Source organism: Limulus polyphemus, unplaced genomic scaffold (genome assembly GCF_000517525.1).
Source record: "Limulus polyphemus unplaced genomic scaffold, Limulus_polyphemus-2.1.2 Scaffold63, whole genome shotgun sequence".
NCBI lineage: Eukaryota > Metazoa > Arthropoda > Merostomata > Xiphosura > Limulidae > Limulus > Limulus polyphemus.
The window spans coordinates 239,450-242,201 of NW_013665673.1; the positions used below are offsets into that span (position 1 = coordinate 239,450).

Sequence of the window (2,752 nt, forward strand, 5' to 3'; positions counted from 1 at the left end):
CAAACAAAAACATCAAATACCGTGATAGACTGGAGGGGATGGTGATCAACACTATCCATGGCTAATTCTTGGATTACTCTTTACCAAAGGATAGTGGGATTGACCGTCCCCATGGCTGAACGGGCAAGCATATTCGGTGATAGGATTCAAACTCGCGACCCGCAGGTAGCGAGTCGAACACCTTAACCACCAGGCAATACTAGGCCAAAAATACTTTTATCTCAGCTTTAATTCCTAATTCGTAGCCCCCCCCCCCCAATAAAAAAAATCACACATTGTACTTTGGGGCCGTAGGTGCGTTATAGATGTTATTCGATTAGAATATCCCACGAATTGGCGGTGGGTGGTGTTAGCTAGCAGCCTTCCCTTTTGTCTATCACTTCAAAAATAAGAACGGCTAGCGCAGATAGCCCTCAACATAACATACAAACAGTAATTCCTTGGGTTTTCTGACGTACATTACTATTTTATGGTATATTAACAACTGAAACCTTACGATATTGTTAACAAAATACGAATGTCGCTAAACTTTATGGGTCATTTGTTTACATATAAGAAAGGGAAATAAGCAGGCGCAGGTGGCCATTATTAATCTCATTAAAGAACAAAACGAGCGATGAGAGTTTTCGTAGTTGCTAATCTTGGGATTTTACACGTTTCCTGTTTAAGTTTTAAAAATTAGGCTCTGGAAAAAGACTGACGATGGTGCACAATGAATAATACTAATTCGAATGATGGCAATGATTTATACCACTACGTTTCGCGTATTCAAAAGTATCTAAAACTTTGAATTTTCTTATATAACATCTAAAATTAACCCTTGACAACAGATGAAACTTCATAATGCTATATCTCGAAAGTGATATCACTAGCCAAACATTGTGAATTTAGGACTACTTTCTTAAGCCGCAGTCCACTCTCTAGCCTAGAGACTTTCTGGTCGCATCTCTTGTTACAACGCTCTGCAAGTTTCTTAGAACGCTTCGCAAATCGTCCTACAAGTTCTGAAAAAGAAATTTGATTATATTTAAATTTGTCTTTGAGATTTTTTCAGCACGTAACTTATAATTTTGAAACAAATCTCTCAGTTTTCTACCATTAAATCAATCAAATCAATCTCCTCACCTCATGGGTGTGTCTATTCAATGTCAATGTACACAAAACCGTCTTGTTTTGCATTTTAAAAACTGCACTGTAACCACTTTTTTGACACAACTAAGTATAATATTTTCAACTGTGAAAAAACAATCAATAATATCATAAAACTTGACAGTACACCTTCAGAAAAGGAAAAAAAAATACTATAAATGGGTTAAAATTTATCAGTGTTGAGGCTGATTTACGTATTTGTTATTTACAAGTTCATTACATAATGACACATTTTTAACTTCTGTCATACTTTTATAACGAAGTTAGATAATTGAGGATATTTTTGTGCACAACAGTTATTTTTTATGTCCCGATTATTCCAATGTAGACAATGTTGTATTTTTATAGCACATGACATGCCAGACTCAAGCCAGAGATTGAGAAAGTTATAACCGACTAGTAAGTAACAGTTCTTTATGTACCTTATAAGAAAACAAATTTAGCAAGAGGCCATTTCATTTTAAGCCAATTTTTAGAAGATAAACTCTGAAACTAAAAATTAATATGTGCACACACATAAAAATCTTGTTATTTGCTGAATTATTTTAAATCAGTATAAACATAATGCTTACTTGATTTAGTAGAACCCATTAGTTTAAATTTAAAAGTGTTTCGAACATCCGAAAAGTCCGATTTTGACAAGTGTTGCTCGGAAAAGTCGCCCATTGTACCTAGAAAATAATGAATATATATGTTTAATCAAACACGGATAAGATAGACACCAAAACATATGTTAATGCATGCTACAGTAATTATAATACTTAAATTATTTTCATTATTAAACTGAATGACTTCTGAAGTGACTACCGCATTCTTCTGGCAAGTCATTCAATCAACATATACAACGTAGCTTTTGATAAACGGATAAGATATTAAAATACAAGATATCAAACATTGTAACCCCTTCTGTGATTTGCCCGAGAAAACTTGGGAGCCCTCGGGGCTTCAAAAAAAAAGTTATTTATTCCATTTTATCACGTGTTACAACAGTTTGTTTTGAAGCTAAGCACAAAGCTACACAATGGGCTATCTGTGCTCTGCCCACCACGGGTATCGAAACCCGGTTTCTAGCATTGTAAGTCCGCAGACATGCCGCTGTGCTACTGGGGGTGGGGGCTTATTACAACAGACTATCAAAATGCGAAATATGTACAGCCTTTTTGTAGCTCATTTCCAAAAATTCTGATATGTTTGTTTGATTTTAATTATGCACAAAGCTACACAAGGGCCATCTGTGCTCTGCCCACCACGGGTATCGAAACCCGGTTTCTAGCGTTGTAAGTCCGCAGACATACTGGGGGGCCCCTGATATGAGAGAGGTTAATGTATTGACCATAAAGCTGAACCGTTTAGCTGCTTTGTGCCACAAGACTTATAGCATGATACCTGTTTGTATGTATAGTTTCTGGCGTAGAATCTACGGCACATATTAACCTTCTTTCCCTATGTACCTACACAGATGTATTTGCTTTGGTTAGACATATAATAGACTCCAAGGAAATTTCCAAGTTTTCTAGTGTTTATATCTTCTGTAGATCGTTCTGTGTCTACTACATATCTTCAGTAGGATAACGCGTTTTCACAAAACTTTTGGAATAAATCT

General features: G+C 35.9%; 1 protein-coding gene across 2 annotated transcripts in view; it reads right to left on the bottom strand.

Moving 5' to 3' along the window:
- Nucleotides 1–346: 346 nt before the first annotated feature.
- The window catches only part of LOC111087232 (chordin-like protein 1), a 36,944-nt gene continuing 34,538 nt past the window's right edge, over nt 347–2,752 (bottom strand). For both annotated transcript variants that reach the window (XM_022393184.1, XM_022393188.1), the window contains exons 11-12: nt 1,722–1,820; nt 347–1,004 (exon numbers count right to left, since the gene is read on the bottom strand). In XM_022393184.1, coding sequence (XP_022248892.1) covers nt 847–1,004; nt 1,722–1,820 — 257 coding nt within the window. In that variant the 3' untranslated portion in view covers nt 347–846. The remainder of the gene's footprint in view (nt 1,005–1,721; nt 1,821–2,752) is intronic.